Source organism: Anopheles funestus, chromosome 2RL, assembly GCF_943734845.2.
Source record: "Anopheles funestus chromosome 2RL, idAnoFuneDA-416_04, whole genome shotgun sequence".
NCBI classification, from domain to species: Eukaryota; Metazoa; Arthropoda; class Insecta; order Diptera; family Culicidae; genus Anopheles; species Anopheles funestus.
In genome coordinates, this window is record NC_064598.1 from 67,367,438 (window position 1) to 67,387,448 (window position 20,011).

General features: G+C 39.4%; 3 protein-coding genes across 5 annotated transcripts in view; 2 read left to right on the forward strand and 1 right to left on the reverse strand.

The window, feature by feature from the left end:
• Nucleotides 1-49: 49 nt before the first annotated feature.
• Nucleotides 50-5,430, forward strand: LOC125762313 (UDP-glucose 4-epimerase-like). 2 transcript variants are annotated; one of them, XM_049424262.1, is made up of 4 exons: nt 50-430; nt 3,933-4,758; nt 4,821-5,013; nt 5,093-5,430. In XM_049424262.1, exons 1-4 carry the CDS (start codon nt 276-278, stop codon nt 5,164-5,166), a joined length of 1,248 nt encoding a protein of 415 aa, XP_049280219.1. In that variant the 5' UTR covers nt 50-275; the 3' UTR covers nt 5,167-5,430. The 2 variants fall into 2 exon arrangements, with proteins under 2 accessions (XP_049280219.1, XP_049280220.1); XM_049424263.1 differs by lacking the exon at nt 50-430 and adding an exon at nt 1,238-1,643.
• LOC125762317 (N(6)-adenine-specific methyltransferase METTL4) lies at nt 5,214-6,728 on the reverse strand. Its single transcript, XM_049424268.1, has 3 exons — nt 6,251-6,728; nt 5,479-6,172; nt 5,214-5,395 (listed from the first exon to the last, which is right to left on the reverse strand). The coding sequence occupies exons 1-3, from the start codon at nt 6,488-6,490 to the stop codon at nt 5,214-5,216; spliced, it is 1,116 nt and encodes a 371-aa protein (XP_049280225.1). The 5' UTR covers nt 6,491-6,728.
• Nucleotides 6,729-7,320: 592 nt separating this feature from the next.
• The window catches only part of LOC125762319 (putative phosphatidate phosphatase), a 43,079-nt gene continuing 30,388 nt past the window's right edge, over nt 7,321-20,011 (forward strand). Inside the window, exon 1 of one of the 2 annotated variants that reach the window (XM_049424271.1) lies at nt 7,321-7,670. In XM_049424271.1, coding sequence (XP_049280228.1) covers nt 7,619-7,670 — 52 coding nt within the window. In that variant the 5' untranslated portion in view covers nt 7,321-7,618. Of the gene's footprint in view, nt 7,671-17,758; nt 19,678-20,011 lie in introns of those variants that run through there. The other variant, XM_049424270.1, reaches the window with a different exon arrangement.

A 20,011-nucleotide genomic window follows, 5' to 3' on the forward strand; every position in this document is an offset into this window, starting at 1 on the left:
TCCGAATGTATTCTGCTAGTTAATTATAATTCCATAACGGTTTTTAGAGGGTTGTTTTTCTCTTTCGCAAAACCCGAACCAGTCCAGAAGTTTGCGATCGCCCGAAAAAGGAAATACGAAACAGAACCAACCTTAGCTCGTGTATGTGGTGAAAGGAGAAAGCCATTCTCTTTACTGGAGGTCGGAAAAGGATTGGGGACATGGAATAAAACATTCGAGGTTATTCTTTGACAGTGGCTTGAAGTGATTGGACGTACTTTTCTTACACCAGTGCTATGGTTGGTAGCAGCGTTTTAGTTAATTACGGATGTGATAAGGCCGTAGTATGTGGGAAAACTAATGTAAAGGACGGATGGATACAATCGTCTAACGGTAATGCTAATGTGTGCATTCGCATCCCCAATGAATCAGTGCGCTCGGATGAAACAATGTGAGTTTTTTCTCTCCATGTAAAGAAAATATTGATATCCGATTTTATTGGTGCTAGACTATACTGCAGTGAACTTCCATCAGGTTATATCTTATGTAGCTGATTAACTATTTAAGAATTGTAAGCAGCGATACTCGTTCTCACTTGTTGGACACTTTGTGTTGGAGAATAATACAACCTCAAGTGAACGATCCACAAACAGATCTGAGTTAGTGGCGAAGAAGAGCATTTAACGTTGCATTCCCGCATGATGATCAACAGACGAACATTCCTCTACCAACCAAAGTAACAAAAATGCGAAACGGTAACATGGAACGAAAAGATACCATATTAAAAGCATATGTGTGTCATCTTATCTGAATTCTTGCTGTGCTGATATTAGAACGACACTGGAATTTGGAGCAGCCGAAATATTTTTTTCTTTTTTTTCCGTTTTTTAAGGGTTAACGAATATTGTGATTACGGTGTGTGACTGTGTATATTTGTTTTTAGAAATAATCAAAATAATGTTATTTACTCTGCTTATTTCAAGCGCATTTAAGCATTTTAAAATTATCCTTCATTTGTTAGCAATCACTGAAGGTCACCGAGATATAATAGGACAAACAATTTTCTTCCCCCCTATTTTTGTGTCTAATTCAACAACATGATTCACCAAGCAGCGTTCGATATGAATGCTTAGTGACGCGCGCTGTAAATTCCCACCCCTCGATCGTGGATCTCCACGTGGGCACCGATCGTGTCTCTCAATCTTGCTCACAGCTCTTTCCATCGTACGATCAAACGATCTTGAAGCAGAAACACTTCGTCCCATAGCGGTACCCCGTGAGGATGATGCACAGCAAATGCTCCCTACGAACCGTTCGATTCGCGTTCGAAGAATGGAAGATTTGTGCGATAGCGAAAGCGGGTACACACCTCCCCCCACCAGCACCGATCCAACAACCCGAAATCCGCATAAAGTCGTCCGGAAATGAGCCGCCGCAGACTGGTTGAAATGATTGGATGGTTGTGTTGTGTGTATATGCGTGTTGGTGTGGAAGTTCGTTCGTAGATGCGGGGGTCTCTAACAACTTGGCGGGTACTTGGTGAAAACCTGTTGGGTCTTCTTCATTCAGCGCTCAGCCAACGGCCACGTCGGTTGTGCGTCAGTAGTGTCGGTCGGGTCTCTGTGCTTCAGCCTGTGCCTGTGTGTCGCCTCCGGGAGAAGAAGGTATAATGTTGCTTCTTCTAACGTTTGTGTACGAAAAAAGGGGAACATTTTTCACGTGCTGCAAAACCAAAACCGTGTTTCCAAACCATGATAAGTGCATTAGGGCGGTGTCGGTGTTTTCGTTTATCGCAGAACAAAAAATCAATCGAAATTGTGACAAGCAAATAACAAGCCCCAAATCATGTACTACACATTTCAATCACTCTTATTCTCAAAACCATCACCAAAGTGAAGTCGTAGGTTTTGGGTGATCTTCTGTCCCGATTTTACGAGCTATCAAATAAGTGTTTTTTTCCTTCCAGAAGATGTTTGCGTTTATGCAGATCCATCTTTATAACAATAATAATAATGTGAAACGGGGTCCGATAACGGTGCTTCGGGACGCTGTGAAGCGTAGAAAACAGCTAGCGCAACAACCGCGATGTTTCACGGCGCTACAACAACCTGTTCTTGGCGATTTATTTCTTCCCCATCCGTTCCCAGCACTTTGGAGTGTTTCCACTTTCATTGTGAAACAGTTCTGAGCGAGAGAACGATCAGCTCCTGTGGCGTAGATTTGAATTCATGTCACGCGATCGTGTAGAATATTGAAAGAACCAACAATATCGCTGTGTGATCGCGTTTGACAACGTGGCATTCTGTATTCCCTCAGAATGCCGGGTGACCTTGAAGAGTGACAAATGAGGACACCAAAAGCCGTAAAACTTGTATATTGAATCGAAAATTGAAAATATGTTGTACAAGTGAGGATCTCTAACCTTTGGCGAATGGTGACATCTTTCCAGCAAAGCTTACGTAAAAAAAGCAACCCTGTTGACCGAATCATGGCATAATTTGACCTAAAAATTCAAATGTCAAACCCACGAGAAAGTGGCTGTTTTGGATGAATTCCTTTGACCGAAATGGTTTTAGGAAGGACATTTGCATTCCAACTGGAATGGGTTTTATGTTTGCTTCATATAGCTAAGTCATTCAATTAGCGCTGTGTGATCAACACTATAACAAAGAATATTCTTCTCTATACGAGGAAATCAACTTACTAGACATAATGGAATATTATTAGATAGCAACATCACATGATTGATCGCTTTGTGCGGTAAGCTAATGAGTAAATATCACGAAGGTCTTTCAATGAACTATACCTATACCGTTTACCTTGTCTGAAAACTAGCTTTGAGCGTCAGTGGTCCATGCATTTCTCACCATACTTCAACCTTGACTTTGAGCACACTAAAAGGGCATTGCTATGTAGCTTAACCAAACAAATTTCCATGATGCAGAGTAGTGCATCATCATTTCAATCATCATCAAGAATGTTATCTTCAACGTCTTGCAAGGTGAAGTTCACTCATCTTACGTAATCCGGCTACGTCCGGCGGAACGGACAGAAGCGTACGCACGCAAACGGAAATCAGTAACAAGTTCATTGACAACCAGGTTCACTGGACGAAGCGAATCCAATTCTGAAAACCTGTTTTTTCATCTTATATTTCTCCAGCGTAATGAGCTCAAAAACGTTGTGTTTGCAGTGATGATTAGTACACATCCATAGGGGGGTTTACATTCTACAGACACAAGCCATGAAGATACGTACATTCTGAGATGAAAGAGATGTTTAAAGTGATGACATTCATTCTGTGTGTACAGAATTGGTAAATTAAGGGATCCTCATAGTTCTTCGTGGAGAGATACATTAGAAAAGTTTAGAAATGATTTTAGGTCAATGCGTTCAAGAAAACAAGTGATCAAACACAACAAAATTGCCTTGATTGTTACTTGGAGCTTTGAAATGTATAAATGAGATAGATTTCGCTCTTGCCCCATATGGTGCTTCTTTTGTTATTGAAGATTCCAACACCACCACCTGTTGATCGGTGGATTGGTTGAGCTTCGAACTTGTGTTCTCTGTTTGTAGTGCATTGAACAACAAAGCATATATCTGTCATGCATTGTAAGCGACTGTTATTGAGGTGATTTGTATCTAATTAAGACAATCTTTTGACATGCTCACAAACTGGCAAAAACTTCGCGCTAATTCCATAGATATGCATTTTGGTTTCGAAGTATTGGCCAAAATACTCAAAATTATATTATTTTTTATATCTTTTTTCTACTACGGAAAACCTACGTCTTGTTAAGGATTTAGTTGATAATTTATCATGAAAATAATGAAAGAATGCTTACCTGAGATAATTTTGTAGTTCAGTAAATGTGTTGTCGAAATCCTGTTTTTCTATAACAATGCTATGTATCCTGTATTTAACTTGCTGCTTTTTCTCTCATTACTAGCTCCACTGTTATCGACATGACGGGTGAACAGAAGGGCACGGTTCTGGTAACCGGTGGTGCCGGATACATTGGTTCCCACACGGTCGTATCACTGCTCGAGGCTGGCTATGGTGTGGTAGCGCTGGACAATTTCACCAACTCCGTCAACTCCTCCAAGAATGAATCGGTTGCGTTGAAGCGCGTGGAAGAGATCACCGGCAAGAAGGTCCACTTCTACCGCTGCGATCTACTCGACAAGGATGCGGTCGAGCGCATCTTCAAAGCGCACCGTATCGAATCGGTTATTCACTTTGCCGCATTGAAAGCGGTCGGTGAATCGATGACCAATCCGTTGCTTTATTACAAGAACAATATGATCGGCATGATCAACTTGCTCGAGGTCATGGACAGTCTCGGTATTTACAAGATGGTCTTCTCGAGCTCTTGCACGGTGTATGGCGAACCGGAACGGCTACCGATAACCGAGGAGAATCCCACCGGCAACGTGACGAACGTTTATGGGCGCACGAAGTACTTTATCGAGGAAATGCTTAAAGATGCGGTACGGGCCGATCCGAAGTGGAACATTATCGCACTGCGCTACTTTAATCCGGTTGGAGCACATAAATCTGGCCGCATCGGGGAAGATCCGACGAAGCAGTTTACCAACCTAATGCCGTACATTAGCCAGGTAGCGATCGGAAAGAAGGATGTACTGACCATCTTCGGGAATGACTATGATACACCGGACGGAACGGGCGTACGGGATTATGTACACGTTATGGATTTAGCTACCGGTCATGTGGCAGCTTTACATAAACTGGACAAAGAACACCTTGGCTTAAAGGTATGATGTTGGGTGGCGGGCTATTTAAAAAAAGAGCATAAAAGAATATTTTCCTATTTTAGATGTATAATCTCGGTACTGGAAAAGGCATTTCCGTAATGGAGCTCATACATACTTTCGAACGGGTGAACAAGGTCAAGATACCGTACGTAATTCAGGAACGGCGAGCTGGTGACATATCGTCCATGTATGCCAACGCGACGCTTGCCGAACGAGAGCTCGGATGGAAAGCGGTGCATAGCGTCGATGAGATGTGTAAGTAACAGCCCGGACGATATCTACGATCTTTTACTCCATTCGCCTGCTAACCACGTTCGTCATTCATCCCTTTCAGGTGAAGACTTTTGGCGATGGCAAACCATGAACCCGAGTGGCTACAAAACGGAGCAAGCGAATGGTCACCATTAACGAGGAAACGTGTGTGCTGGTGCTGCTAATTGACAGTTTTATCGTATTTATTCAAATGCAACGCAACCGTCCGTCTTTCCATCTTCGTCTTCCGTGGCCAGTTCATACAGGCGTTTGTTTTGCAGTTTTAACACTTCCATTCCGTATGAGGTGCAGCCGGGATAGAGGCTGCGGGCGAATAGTTCTAAGCAGGTGGCTTGTTGCGGTATGAATTTCGATGTGAATAAATCTGAAATGAATGCCGGAGTGACCGATATAATGTAACCAGTAGGATTATTGACATTATTTCCTTTATTATGTTCAATCACTTACCATAAAGAGGTGGTTTGTGGGAGTGTATTGCACTTGGTACCGAATAGAGGAATCGTTCGCGAGGAAATGTTTTTGCAATGGTTGAACCGACCGGTAAGCCGATAAAGATACGCTCGTAAGGTTGTTTCTGTGTCGGTTCATTGAATTTGCAGACTGGTTCGCCAGCTGAGGTAATTTTTATCCAGTACCAGCAAGCCACTAATTCTACTCCCCATTTCGGGAAAAATTCTTTCGATACCGCCTCAATGTGGGAAGGTGCGTTGGTGCACCAGACAACCACTAAGGTATTCTGGTGCAGATGCCTTTCCAAGGGGATCGCTTTTATGTCCTCATTTGTTAGCATGCGATAGCCAGCTTTGCTATTAGCAGCTTTCACACGCCTAATGTATTTATTCCACCACGGTGGATCGAGCACGATTAGATCAAATATTTCGCTCCCGTCGATATATTCTGTGAATCTATCGATGGAGGAATTGATGAACGACACTCGTGGAGGTATCAGAAAATGTTCACCATTCATCTCGGTAACGATGCTACATTCCGTTGCGTTTTGCCCCCGAAAACATTGGTCCCCATCGTAATGGGTAGAGTTGTTAAACTGATCTACAAAATCAAGAGCTTGCTTGTTGTTGGTGCTTGTTTGTTCCGAATTTGTTTTCAATCTGTGCTGAGTAGAGGAATGGTTTTCTAAAATCTGACAAAAGTTTCAGCTTTTACAAAGTACAATTACAAAGTTAAACTGCAAAGTAGTTTATATGCAGCAAAAACTTACCCTTTGCGTGATTTCATCAAAAGCTCCAATAGTTTTCATACGCTTCCGTTTTTTAGCAATCTGATTTTCATCTCTCGTCTCCTCTCGACGATCGTACGGAACGTTTATGTCGAAAAGCGTTTTACTGAAACGCGCTTCTTTTATTTTCTTATTCGCAAAATTATGATTATAAATCTTCTCTACCATTCTTGCATGGTTCAGAAGATACGAACATTCACTTATTTCTTCCCAACTGTTCATTATTTTGTTTAAAATTGAATGTTTTATTTAAAACAAACTAAAAACCGGCAAACGCGGTAAAAATAAACAACAAACAAACCAAATGTAAACAAATCGCACTCAGTTTGTGTGACGCTTGACGATCAGTTTAGTTCTTACAGTCCAATACTTCACTATCTCAAGGATTTATAAAATTGTATTTTTAATCGCTATATAAATTACAGATATACAGTAAAAAATAACAATTGATTGTAAACGACTTTAACCGTAGAGTTGGCAACCAAATTTACCCACGTAAGTTGGCAACCGGCATACCCGGGTATTCCATACGTTTTGAAGCATACAATTAATGGTTTTTTTAATTATATTATATAAATTATATACTATATACTATACTATACTATACAATACTATAATAAAATATAATAATAATAATATAATGATAATTAAATATTATCATTTATTATATTTCTTTCGATACGATAATACTAACGATCCATTTGAAATTCTAAATCCGTAAAGAAGAAGAAGAGAAACGTCATTCTCCATACAAAATGTATGGAATACCCGGGTATGCTGGTTGCCAACTTACGTGGTAAAGTTTAAAATAAATCAAAATAAAATACTTACTGTTTGTTTAAAATTACAATTTTTGTACCAAAAATTCGGAAATAAAAAGTTGGGAGGATACTGAAAATTTCAGGTCAATACAAGCAATGAATCAAAAGTTATTGCAGTTCAAAGTTGAAAAAAATACCCGGGTATCCGGTTGCCTACTTGAAGGTTAAAACTGCTTTCTACATTAAAAAAGGAGGAAAAACCCAAATATTATGTTCAACCATATTGCATTCTTCAGTGGGCTGAGCACCCCTGCAAGTTGTTCTGTCAAATGATCGGTACGTGTGTGTTGGTGAATGAAATTTTCGCGTATTTCGCGAAGCAAATCAAAACGATTTAGAGTTTAGTGCTGCGATTACGCAAAGTTTATGGTGAAATAAGTATTCATTCCTTCACTTGATGTGGGTTTAGTTCAAACGATAAGTTTCTTCCTAAGTTAATAGTTGTTGGAAGGGTTGACGGTCTACGCCCGATCGTATACCCTTTTAACCGGTGCATCAGTGCATTAACAACGTGTTGTAGTTGGTTTGAATGCAGTTCAAAATGCAACAGGTGAAGATAGTACGACGATCGTTGTATGCAGGTAAGAATGTTACAAATATATTACCTTTTTCAGTCGAATCGAATAAGTGTACGGAAACAAATGTGGTTGTCAACCGTAAGCATGACTTGCACAACGCAAGCGATATCGATTCGGTTTTGTTATCGAGCTTGATAACCATCAACCGACGAAGAATAGCGACATTTTCTTGTCACAAGTTTGAAAAACAAACCATATCTACCGGCACGTGTGAAGAGCACAACGTACAACGCAACAAATGAAGCTAGAAAAATGTATTTTCTTTGATTAAAACTGATCTATGCTGTTTCTATTGCACTATTCTTGACTGTTCTTCATGGTGTGAGTGTGGGGTTGCTTTTCGGCAAAAATGACCGGTTTTTGAACAAATCATCCCCCACCCGGTGAAAGCATAATAGAGCATTAACCTGAATGGGATGGATGGGATGATGGTCGATAATCATGCAAAAGGAAAGAAAGAAATCATTAAAATTATCCAGCCGCAAAGAATGAACTCCGGTGGACAGAAATCGGTTCACTAATATTACCACCGCACAAAGCGATGGGCGAGAAGAAAGCCATTAAGATCGTTTCGTTCGGATGCTTATGCGCTTGTGGTGGTTTATTAGGCAATTGCGGTGGTGGCCTTCAATTCGCGCAGTAGCATACACGTGTTTCTCTCTTTTTTTAAATTCATTCACCTCGAATGTCCCGTTGAGTGTTTGGTTTGAACTGGAAAACATATGAACCGCATCATGAGTTAAATGAAAACTTTCAGACAATTCAATCGATGTTTTGATCGATATTCGATCGAGCCTTTTCAAAAAAGGGTTTTTATTATCAACTTTTTTATTGGTTTTGGTTCTGGTTTTCTTTAGTTAGTGTGAAAAGAACCAAACCGCGTGACCATCGGAACATGAACATCAGAATCCACTTTCATTTTTACACTTTAACTTAATCCAAAAGATACAATGTTCGTTTATCTTATAAGAATAATAATAAAGCATTACAATGAATGATTGTTAAAATATGGAATTTAATTTTGGTTTATTACATGATTTAGTATATTGAATTTTGGAAAAAAAACCCTGTTAATAACTGATATCCTGAAAGGAGATATACACCCAGAAGTTCGAAAAAGATCATTTCTGGAATAAAACAACGGAATATGAAATTCATGTTCATATCCAAATATACATATTTGCAGGAAATAAGTTAACTCTTCGGGCTGTAATATTGCTATCATCTGTATCAATACGAAATTTCGCTCCAAAAAAGGTTATTTTTTAATATTTTGCCTGTATATCTTAATATACTAAACTCATTCCTGTAATACAGACAAAAACTACTTCTTCTTCTTCTTGGCTTTAACGACCTTACAGGTCACGCCGGCCATTTCTGGCTTACTAGACTTATTTTACCACATAGCCGGATAGTCAGTCCTTGCTACGGGGGAACGGTCTGGATGGGATTTGAACCCGGTCCTGTCGCGTAGACCGGCGCCGTTTATCACAAACACCACCGGGCCGCCCCACAGACAAAAACTACTGTACGCTAAATTAGACTAATCGTATATTATCATGTTGTGTACCAAAAGTGTAAATTTTATTACTATTTTTTTTTAATGATTAAACTTAATTTTGAACATTCAATCATTCAGGATTGTTTTCGTAGACTTTTATGTCATATTTGTATGAGATTTCTATGCAAATTTTACGCCACTATTGAACACCCATAATGATCGTACATCATGCTTCAACAGTCCGTTTGGAAGAGCATTCCAAAGACCAACCAACCAACCGCAAGCGTATATTCCAAATTTAGTGTCATTCGTAGGGAAATAAATTGATGAACTTTATCGGACATCAAGCGGCGTGCGTGTGTGAGGAGTGTTTTCATTGGTTTTGGTGTTTAACTATGGTTTGTCATCTTCAGCTATTAGCATCATAAATGGATATTTGAGATATGTATCGTGTCGAGAGATGTCCCCAAGCGTAGCCCAGCAGGAGCCTAACCGAGCTAGATCTAAGGTGAAACGCGTGTATGAAACTTAAACCGCATACTTTGTGGCGCACCCCTGCTGATAAATCTTTCCCAAGGGCAACACACTGGAAACGGGAAACAATATCACTTTTCCTGTGATGAATACAAGATTTCAGATGCTCGTAGTAGAATGGCCATACGATAGAGAAAAGGAAACTTCAGGTCTAGATTCCGATCTTGATCCGTTCGAGCCTGAATCCACTCGATCAATGAACCCGCAATGCATTAATGCATTCAATCAATGCATCAAGAGTCAATCGAGAGTCCTGTTTTGCCATTCATCTTACTTGATCGTTAATGGGTTTTTGATACAATAACGATTGGTCGTATAACTTTGTCTGGTTTCGAGCCGTCGCTTGAGATAGGGCTGACGAGAATCACCAACACTTCTAGACGCAGAAACAGCAAATAGCAGCAGAAGCCAGATAAACCACTCGTCTAACAAGCATGACCGGAGTTGCCCCTTGGTGCCAGCAACAATTCAATTATCTAATCCATTTCCTGTTCGAGTGTGTTGGGTTTTTGGAGTGCGCAACAATTATGCTCTCAAATCCCCTCCTTTTTTTTTTGCTCTAGCTTGCGCCATTTGAATGATGTTCCGGCTTGGGTGCGTTTTTCCGTTGCCAACATTGGAACACATTAAAGAGTGCACTTTAACAACGCATCGTTGATTAATTTAATAACTTACGAGCTCAGTTTCGCTCGCTCGAGATGAAACACGATGCAATCGATTCCCGCTCCAATCCACAATCACTACTGGGCTGAGTGCATAAAGTGCATGACATTTACTGCTGGTGACGATGGTTTGGGGTTCCTCCACATAATCGTTACACTTGGCGGCTGCTGATGTAGATGTTTGCTTTGAGTTGATTTTTCAAGAACGCATTTGGGTGGCTTTGTAATTTGGCGGGGTGGTTGAGTATTCTGGAAAAAGTTTATTTCATTATAAAGTTATATAGAAATATGCTTTTTACATGAAGCAATTTATCTACATAATGTTTTCTCCCATTAGATGAACTAATATGTATATGATAAACTTTACTACTGTTTATAAGTATAATTTTCATTTCTTCAGGCCCTTTTTTGATGTAATTTTTTATGAATGTTTCATTATTGAGTTTATATCTATCATCCTATTTTCAAACATCTATAACAACTGTTATTAAGTTTTTCATTTACTAGTCTTTACCTAAACTACTTTTACAAAAGTTACTAAACTTTTAAATAGGTGTTCAATAGGTGTAAAAATGCAGCGACGTCGGTTCCATGTGGTAGGACCTGTAGACAAAATCCCTGCGGCCGGTGGAACACTGACTATACGACTATTTGTTAAAAATAATGTTAATTAATAATAAATCATCCCAGAAAACTAAGCATTAAAAAAGCGCAAATCTCAAAAATGTCTTGTTTTTAAATCGTACATTTAATACTAGATCACCAATACCAATAGCTGTTCATCTCGACACAAATGAGCTCAAACACATTTGTGTTGTTTAGAATATTTAGTCACGAGTTGTTTTATTATTTTGTAATATACGATGGTTACAAGTAATATACAATAACAGAATAAATAAATTGTAACTCTAACAGCACGCGTTGCCTTACGATCTCGTCCTTGTAAAGCCACCATTGTGGTTACGATGTTGTGAGTCCGGCTCGAGTATCATTCACATAGAAAAGCAAAACCACGACCGTATTGATTGACAATATGAGGTTTGTTCTGGTTTTTTTTGTGCTTTCTTGTTAGCACGTAATCAATAACCTCGTCTGCGTATTATGAAACGAGCTTACGCAGTAATAATAGAATTATAGCTACTGAAATGACTGAGCTGCGTTTTTTTTTTTGCTCTAGAAGAAAAGTGTTCAGGAATCGTTTCCGAGTGAAAAGGTTAGAACATTTCATTAGGAATGTATAAATTGTGCATAAAGAAAGCAATGATCTTGATTAAAAAAATGGTTAACATATTTAATCAAATTTAAAAGACAACCTTGCAGCGGATCTAAAAACGAATATTAGATGATCTTCAATAGTTGAAATTAAGATGACTTTATGTTTCAATCAGATCTGTCATCTTAAAAATTTTATAGTTCTGATTTTTTAATTGATCGTCGTCTATTTATCTAATAGTTTCATCTTTTTACATTTTTTGTCTTTTATTTGTTTGTTCTACTTTTTGTTTGTTGTTTGTTCTACACGCCATAACTGCTCATTTTTTTACTTTTGCCCAAAGCAACAGAAATTGTATCATGTATAAATATAGTTTATACACAAAGGATTACTGGTCTTGGATTTGCAGAACATACCTTTTCGGGTATGGATAATTTAAGCTATCTATTGAAACTAATTTGCTGAACATTCTTAATATACTAAGTCGTTTAAATTATACTCCTTTTTCTTAGAAATAATCTAACAGAAATAGACGAAAACTTATCCAAAGAGTTGTTGTGTGGCACGGAAAAAAAAAGTTTTAATTAGTTTAATTTATCTTCTCAACAGACAACACACAACAAAGGTGTTTCGTATGCTCACTGTATCAAAATACATTACTATGTACATGTACAACGTGTAACCGTCTGTTACAATTGATTGAACTGTAACAAAAGTGCGACAAGCGATCAAACCGATCTTAGACGCACGCGTACTTCATGACATGTTCCGTTTACATGTTCACTCCAGCTGTCAACGGCAAGTCATTGTCTGGTTTCTCTTCCTTGCTTAATTTCCTTACGGTGATACAACTTGTACAGGAACAGGGAAGGCCATGTTCGGGATGAGTTTATTTTAATCACATGAAAAATGACATGGTCACCATCGGTTTACCAGCTTACGCATTGTCTACCGTTTCCTCTGAACCGCTCCAGGCACGCTGGCTGGAATGTCAGTCCGAGGTTAGAAGTCAAGCCACTCGACTAGACCCTTATTATTCCATTACGGCGTTGTGTTTTTAATTGGCCCATTGGCAACGAACACCACCCGACCTCCAGGTCGCCCCAAGAAGTCATCCCAAAACGGTCCGACTTCCTTGGCTGATGATTGTGATCGTAACCGAGATCTTCTGAAAATCTTCAGTAAAAGAACGAACCCCGGTAAAGGAGCTGGGAGACGGCGTGGATCAGTTAGCTGAGAAGTGGGGCTGTGGTAGCAATTTGTTTAGCGTATCGTCGAGAAGCAACGAAAAAAAAAATTTCTTTCGACCCCACGACCAGATAAGCATCTACACAAACTGGGCCATAAGCGGATCAGCCTTTGCCACTGACAAAAAAAGGCTTCACAGTTTTTTTTATTCCTTATAATCTGGTTGGTTGGTAACAATCAGTAGGGTTTTTAGTTTCGGTTGTAAGCCTTCGTGCAACGAACCTTCCGTTGGGGGAGCAATGATTTTGATTATTTCATGCCAGCTTCAAATTTATTGCTCCCGTTGATTAGTACACGACAAATGTGCTGAACATGATGCGCAAGTGTTTATGATGTCGGAAGATTTGTTGTACCTGTGGAGCGAGAAAATGGTGGGAAAACATGACAAAAAAATTTTCGGATTATATTTTAAGCTACGACGGCTTTTCGCCGTATTGTCAAGAAATCTAATTATCGTGCTATTAAAATGTGAAACGATTCTTTCACATTGCTCGTTGTTTAATGTTATTCTGTTGTGATCTGTTGTATTTCGTGTCCATTTTTAAAATTTCCTACCATTTGTGTTGACTACTGTGAGCTTCTGGTGTAAATAAATTGCATTATTAATACGGAAACTTGTTGATTAACAGCCTACCCTTGTGCCTAATAGACACTTGTCTTGAATAATTAACTTTTCTTTTATAAATAATCATTTATGAACACTCATTTATATTTCTTGACAAGGCACTTGTCGTGTAATATTAAAAATTCTACGGTGAGTTTGTTCATTACTCATTCATAAATGCACCCCAAATATCTTGTAAATAAGAAGCATGAAAGGTTCATGTTATGTGATATGATTAAACACAACATTTAATGATTTTTTTTAATTCATGAAGAACCATTTCGCGCTTTTGTGTATAATTGTGTTTCTCCTTTTTTTTAATTTATACATTAACTTATTTTGTATAAATATAAATATTTGATAAATAATATTCAGTTTTATAAATATATGTTTTAGTTATGTTCGTAGCTTATTAGTAACGCACTCCCTGTTAAGTATATTACTTTGTTCTCACTTTTTTTCTTCTTTTCAACATTGATTTTTAAGATCAGTTGAAAGTCCTAACTTCTTATTCCAATAGCGTCATATTTTTATTATTTAATTTTTGCTTTTTTTAAATTGAATATGATTTTTATGTGTCGTGTAGTATAAGTTTTGTTTCGCGCAATTTCATTGCATGATCTTTTATTTGATACAATTAATTAATGAATTCATTGATATAAAACACCATTCGATTGGCTATTGTTTGTGTAATACAGTTTTATATCCTCATCATCATGTTCCTCCAAGACGTCATGCTGTGGGTGTATCACATTACAACACCCGTTCTGTCCTTACTTACAAGACTAATTGCGACACCGTTTTACGACGCAATGAAACATCCTTTCAGCTTTCAGCAGAGGTGTTTTTCTTTCCCGCCTCTTCTAATGGGGAGCCATTTTACGAGTTCCAATCCACAACCAGCCGGTCAGTAACCGGTGCCGAGTTTAATCGCTAAAGCGAGGTGTTGAGGACGAAATAATAGATGACCGGTGTTAGTTTCTATTAAACCGGTAGCATTCATGCACTTTTCCATCGTTGGTTTTCGCAAGTGTCCGCTCGTTTGGAATTGCATTCAAGTGTCAACCGTAGATCGATCCGGAAACGATCACTACGGTACCAGTTTAATGGGCCACTAGACAATTTAGAGTGTAAATCGATAGGACATTTATCCTCCACAGCGAGAAAACGCATCATATGCACAGCTGGAAGTGATTGTGAAAATGGCACACTGTGTACTGGTCTGGAAGATGACACTGGCAATGCAAAATAGGAGAATTTGTGCATCACGTCCACAGCGCTGATCGTTCGCACCGTACGGTGATGATCTTTGCTGCATTTCGACATTTGTTAATTTTATTTTTATGCTTCTATCTATCCGCCGATTTATGCCGACGGACATGTGCGAAAAATGTGATGTGTTGTTTAACATCGGATGATGATTATTACACGAATGGATCTTATTATCCGAATACATTCGAGCGTAACAGAATGAATAACATTCTTCGTTTATCAATAAATATCGTAAACCGTCTTTTCCATTTTCCCGTACTCGATCCGTTCGACCCATCGCTTTCGATCATAGTTCGAAGCAGATCACTCGATTCAACTGAAAGCTGTTATTATCCCGGTATATTTTTGTGCCGTAAATCAACCTTCAACGAGGGCGAATAGCCTATTTTCTGTACACTTCTATAACAGTTGATGATTTTTGGCCTTCCTTGACGTGATCCACGCCTTCTTATGGCTTAAAGGTTGTGATTGAAAAACTTCCACATCCCTGCACTACTCTCCCAGAAGGTATGTAATGACATTCTTTGTGATGTTTTTTCATCTATTTTCTCCTGTTTTTCTTACTGTAAAAGGGAAAAAGAACGAAGGAATCATCATCCAAGGGTTGTTCTCAGACGATCTATTGCCAGATCCTTCATGGGAAAGTCAGTGAAACGTTACGTGCAATAATGGATCAAGTATAAATGATCTCTTTTTTGAAAAGATGATTTGTTTTCTTTTTACATATCTTCTTTATGATCCCTATTTCTGAAACTTCATGTCGATCGATAATCGTAGGTCAAAGGTAAGCTCAGGTAGCTACACCCCAAAAAAGGAAGCCATACCTCAAGGGTCCTTACGGTAGGAAAAGCGCCAAGATCAAACAGTTTGTTTTGGCACGACAAAAATAGATAGGATAACAAGACGTTTTCAAAGCACAAGAAAACACTCACTGCAGTGAGGTGTCTGATAGTGCAGGGGCATAATTTTTATCTGGATATAACACCACACTACACTGCGGACGCGATCACGCAGTTAACGCAACATATTTGTCCTACGCAAACATTCACCTATCCAACTAGATTCTTCTTCTTCTTCTTGGCTTAACGACCTTACAGGTCACGCCGGCCATTTCTGGCTTACTAGACTTATTTTACCACGTAGCCGGATAGTCAGTCCTTGCTACGGGGGGACGGTCCGGATGGGATTTGAACCCGGTCCGGCCGTGTGGACTGGCGCCGTTTATCACATGCACCACCGGGCCGCCCCTAATCCAACTAGATTAGGCAAACTAATTTATGAAGCAAGTAATTTGACACTTTTACTTGATAGGATTAGTGTGCACTATCGTATAGGACAAAATACCGGTATTAGAGGAAACATTGCGATATCATTTGCGATAGCAATGCTGTTCGTCAAAGAGTTTTATAATAATATATTCAAATGGCACATCTAGCAGTTTAAATATGGAACAATTCCAATAACAACAATTTGCTAAAAATTCTCATTGAAGTGTTTAAACACATAAAATACAAAAGTAACGTTTTTATTTAATTTATTTTATAGCGTCTTTGGGCTTGTTGTTGGCTGTAATAGGCCTCTTGAGAAGAATGGTAAAGTGTTTGTAAATATTATACGATATCCTACTCAAAACAATATTTTTTCAACAAAGATTCCCTCAAACGATTGGCACTCGCGTATGACGAGAACTCAAAGATAAACAAAAAACGATTGATATATAGCATAGTGCGCAGGCATGTCAAACCTTATGTGGAAAATGGAACATTCAATACGCCTGATTTAATATTTTTATCATTCCTATTACAAGATTTCGTCAGATATGACTAACAAAACATAACTGCACGAACAAAAATGGTAGTCAACATGTTTTCATTTAGTATACACAGTATGGATGGGCGGGTCGACCCGAACCTACCCGGTCGGAGCCATCTATAAGCGATTCGAACTGGTGGCGCTCGTACTGATCTGCTTGTGGTGGCGATCGAACTCGATTACTTGTGTGCGGAACTCAAAGTTTATATAGGAGGTGTATTCATAGCATTTGACGCATTGCCATTTTGAACTTCAGTTTGGCAGCTGGGGTCGATATACCGATGAATGCCACTGTCACTGTAGTATTATTGACGATCAATGTAGGTTCAGTAGGTGTCCTAATGGAATTGAATGGGCATTCGGCCAAAATGTTGCGTATTGTCGTTATCCTGGACCGTGCACATTGGTCTTCGCATTTGCCGCTTATGTGATCATCAGAACTTTTAAGGTAGTAACGATATAAATACGAATGTAAACATTTGTCTTTCACACACACCCCAAAGAATGCTTCGGATTTGACAAGCGCGGTCGATCCTCTTTTTCCTAACAAATTATTTGATAGAATTTTTTTTTTGCTCGGTTAGAACGGCATGGCCTTATCAAGACTTATTTTACCACATAGCAGGATAGTCAGTCCATGCTACGGGGAGACGGTCCGGATGGGATTTGAACCCGGTCCCTGCCGTGCGGACGGGCGCCGTTTTTCACATGCACCACCGGGCCGCCCCAATTTGATAGAATTGATGTATTAAAAATTTTAATTAAAAAAATTTAATTGGAGCTTGTATGTGATAAACGGCACCAGTTCCACAAGGACAGGACCGGATACCAAATCCCATCCGAATTGACACTCGCAGCAAGGACTAACTATCCGGCAGCGTGACAAAAATAAGTTTTGATACGGCCTGGCTGTTTTTAAGAAGCATAAAAACCAATGAGTTTTATTTAACTTCTTACCGATACATGCTCTTCTTAAGAAAGAGTGCATACTACGCAGAAAATCTTTATTAAATTATCTCTAAATGTTAATATTTAACATCTAAACGTATATTATTTATGTTGCTGTAGTCATTACATTTACGAAATCACACGATTTATAATTTTTAGTCCATTTCGTATTACACAGCATTGCCTCACGCGTACATTTTAAATACGTAAGTTTGACAACCCTGGATCGACAATTTTCAATGTAGCGCTGCTAGCAAATGAGTGGCAAGCGGATTCATTCCTTCGTTCATTCTCGTGCGTGAAGTCTAGCGGTAAACACGTGTGCACGCGCTCGCAAACCATTCAAAAAAGACGACCAACCGCGATCCTTTAAAACCCAAGAGGACTCGAGTGTTTTCATACCGTGTTTGTTTCGGTCAGTTCTCTGCAAAAGAACTTAGTGCTGATTTGATAGATTGCTCGATCGAACTGATCGATCACCAGTTGCGGAAATCAAACCGTGGACGGTGGTGTGTTTTTATTTTGATTTCGTCCACAATCTATCAGTGCCGCTTGTTGTGTGTGCGTGTGATTTTAGTTCAAAATTCGACGCAAACGACGCGAAGTAGCGAAGGCAATCGTGGGCAAGTCTAGGGGCCGGTTACGAGCTATAGATTACACAGCCGTGATTAAACGTAATTTAAACTCATTTTATGGTCATCATATACGTATGCTCTAGCAGTGTATAGAAACTGCGCAATCTTGAAACCAAACCGGAAAGGAATTAGGAAAATAAAGTAAAACAAAAAACAACAGTCCCTATTTTTTCGATAGTTTAAACTCCAAGAGCCGTAGATGGAAGATTGTCTAAGTGAACCCAAACTAATCCAAGTACCGTGGTACGATCTCGTAAAACAACCAAATCATTCAAGTCAAGGCAACACAACGGACCGCAGCAACAGATAAGTTATTTCGGCGCCTTAAATTGGAACCCCGGGAAACATTTTGTTAATTAATTAATACCAACGCTGGAGCGCGTTGTTCTAATCGACAATTGGGGCAAAAGCCGGCAAAGTGGATCACTGCGAGTGAAAGAGAGAGAGCGGTAAAAAAAAAAACGGTCCCCCCAAAAAACGGTGCAACGGTGCTGGCAAGTGGTCATAAAGACGCAACGAAACAACAAAATCATGCTGCAACGATTTAAATTGATTTGAATGCTGCTAGTGAGACACCACCACACCAGACACAAGTGGTGGCATGGAGAAATGGATTGTATTTAATGCCTAATTTCCGTTAATCTTACAATTGCTGCAAACGGCTAATATACTTAGCCTTTGCGAACCATACCAACCAATTGGTTGTTCCGGTATGCGAATTGTTTATTACGGCTGGAATCACTTTTGACAATTGTGACAGTGGACGAGTGGCCTAGTGCGCGCGCCTGACGGATTTCGCTGCTAGTGCGGTGCAGTTGCGGTAGCTAGTGAGTGTGAGTGAGCTTATTTTGTGCGCTCAGTATCATTCCCCCTTCTGGCGGGCAATCAAAACATAACCGTGGAATGAACGTTTATTGGCACAATCACAACAGTTGCCCTGTGCGTTTCACAGCCTCCCGTCAACAGTGAGACGCGTTGGAAAGTTGACAACTGTCAATTTTAAGTGAAATCCGTCGTCATCCCCCATTCGTAGTGAATGGTGCCAGGTAGTAATGCTATAGTGTTTGAAAAGTGTATACAATTGTTGCCAAAAGGGAAGTGTTTGATTGTGCAGGATCGTTGTCACTGCAAAAGGTGTGCTTAGAGCGTCGTATATCTAATGCAACCTCAAAAAAGACAACATGGCATGATAACGAAAATGTCAAAACAGTAGTTGAGTTATTGCTTTGTTATCTACATAGTAGGCTGCAGAATCTGTAAGAAAGAGAAGAAGGGTGTGTGTGTGCACGTGATGAACACACTGATGCGTATCTGCACAAACTGTCAAACGGTGTCGTCCTGTCTAAGTGAAGCCACTTATACTAAGCATTTTAAGAAGAGGCAATGTGGTTAAATAAAATCAACATAAAGTGAATGTAAAATACAAAAACAGTGAATTCTAACACATCATTCAAGTGAAATCCTGATTTTGCATCTTGTGCTACCCGAAAATGGCGGACGTCGAATCGCAGAAGATATGCGTCAAAGCAAAGTCCAAGATCACGTTTCCTGTTGCCGTTGACGGGTTGATATTGGTGCTAGGTAAATGTTCATCTTTCTACAGTTCCCTGTTAGTTCTCTTACCTTTACCGTACTTCCGAACGGGGTTATCGATACGGACCGTGTTTATTTTCTTTCCCTGTTTCGATCGAATCTCGTGTCGAAGGCAAGTAGTTTGAGCTGTCATCAATTACTCGATCTGATAAGGATCACATGCGTTTACAGTGACGAATGATACCTCTACACTTACAACTTCGTCAAAATAAACTTCCATTGGGGACAAAAAGGCCTGTCAAAATGGTGTGATTTGGTCTGGTCTGGTCGGTGTAATGCACCACAGTGTAATATCATGGATATACATAAAGGACCGTGAAAA

Coding starts and splice junctions, on each gene's coding strand:
- LOC125762313 (XM_049424262.1), top strand. CDS start 276: ATGGTTGGTAGCAGCGTTTTAGTTAATTACGGATGTGATAAGGCCGTA. Junction 4,759..4,820: donor AAGAACACCTTGGCTTAAAG/GTATGATGTTGG, acceptor TTCCTATTTTAG/ATGTATAATCTCGGTACTGG. Junction 5,014..5,092: donor GCATAGCGTCGATGAGATGT/GTAAGTAACAGC, acceptor CATCCCTTTCAG/GTGAAGACTTTTGGCGATGG.
- LOC125762317 (XM_049424268.1), bottom strand. CDS start 6,490: ATGAACAGTTGGGAAGAAATAAGTGAATGTTCGTATCTTCTGAACCAT. Junction 6,173..6,250: donor TTGATGAAATCACGCAAAGG/GTAAGTTTTTGC, acceptor AACTTTTGTCAG/ATTTTAGAAAACCATTCCTC. Junction 5,396..5,478: donor CCACAAACCACCTCTTTATG/GTAAGTGATTGA, acceptor CATTCATTTCAG/ATTTATTCACATCGAAATTC.